Source organism: Bison bison, unplaced genomic scaffold (genome assembly GCF_000754665.1).
Source record: "Bison bison bison isolate TAMUID 2011002044 unplaced genomic scaffold, Bison_UMD1.0 scf7180017864295, whole genome shotgun sequence".
Taxonomy (NCBI): Eukaryota; Metazoa; Chordata; class Mammalia; order Artiodactyla; family Bovidae; genus Bison; species Bison bison.
The window spans coordinates 861,656-862,464 of record NW_011494867.1 but is presented as its reverse complement, the minus strand read 5'-3'; the positions used below and the strand labels follow the sequence as shown (position 1 = coordinate 862,464).

General features: G+C 66.4%; 1 protein-coding gene across 1 annotated transcript in view; it reads right to left on the bottom strand.

The window, feature by feature from the left end:
- The window catches only part of MTSS1L (metastasis suppressor 1-like), a gene marked incomplete at its 3' end in the record, with an annotated part of 19,811 nt that overhangs the window by 15,105 nt on the left and 3,897 nt on the right, over window positions 1–809 (bottom strand). The window contains exons 5-7 of the mRNA XM_010850849.1: window positions 649–740; window positions 493–567; window positions 187–195 (exon numbers count right to left, since the gene is read on the bottom strand). Coding sequence (XP_010849151.1) covers window positions 187–195; window positions 493–567; window positions 649–740 — 176 coding nt within the window. The remainder of the gene's footprint in view (window positions 1–186; window positions 196–492; window positions 568–648; window positions 741–809) is intronic.

Below are 809 nucleotides of genomic sequence, written 5' to 3'. Positions count from 1 at the left end.
ACAGCCCCGGCCTCAGCCCCGGACCGGAGGACTGTGCCCCAGCCCCTCCCTTGCGGACCGACCACCTTCCTCGCTCCTCCTCGGCCTGAAGAGGTTCCTCCAATGGCCCTGAGCTGGGGGAGACAGACAAATGCGACAGGGACGACAGGGAGGGAGAGCAGCTCAGGGGACGGGCATCTGACTTACCAAGTAGCTCTACAGGAGGGGTGGGGAGAGGAGAGGAGAGGAGAGACAGAGAGAGAGACCGTGTGAAAGACAGCCGGATGGACAAAGCCGCTCCTGGGGGCGGGGCCTCCTGCAGCCTCCCGAGGAGGGGGTCCAGTCAGGCGGCAGGCACCCCCTCTGCCCACCCCAGAAGCTGGGGTCCCTGTGTCCAGCACGGGGTGCCTCAGGTCGGACGCTGCCCTGGGTGACCCCACGGCCGTCGGGGACACAGCGCGGGGCTGTGCAGGGGCCCGCGGGGCTGCACCTCTGCAGCCGCTCGGGGCTCACCTTTGCGTGCTTTCTTCTGCAGCTTCAGCGTGTCCGAAGACTTTTTCTTGATCTCGTGCCGCGCTCGTTTGTACTCTGTGCAGAGGGAGAGAGAGCGGCGCTATGACAGGGTTTCTGCCAGTGGGGAGCTAGAGGGCGCGGCCAGGCGGGACCCACCTTTTGCGTGATCCTTGTCCAGCTGGTTGGCCGACTTCTTCCAGTCCTCGATGCGCTCCTGCAGCGGGTTGATGAGGCTTTCCAGCAGCGCGCTGAGGGCAACGGCAACGGAGGGGGCAGGTCAGGGTCGCCCTGGGATCTTCCCTCGACCCCCACCCCCA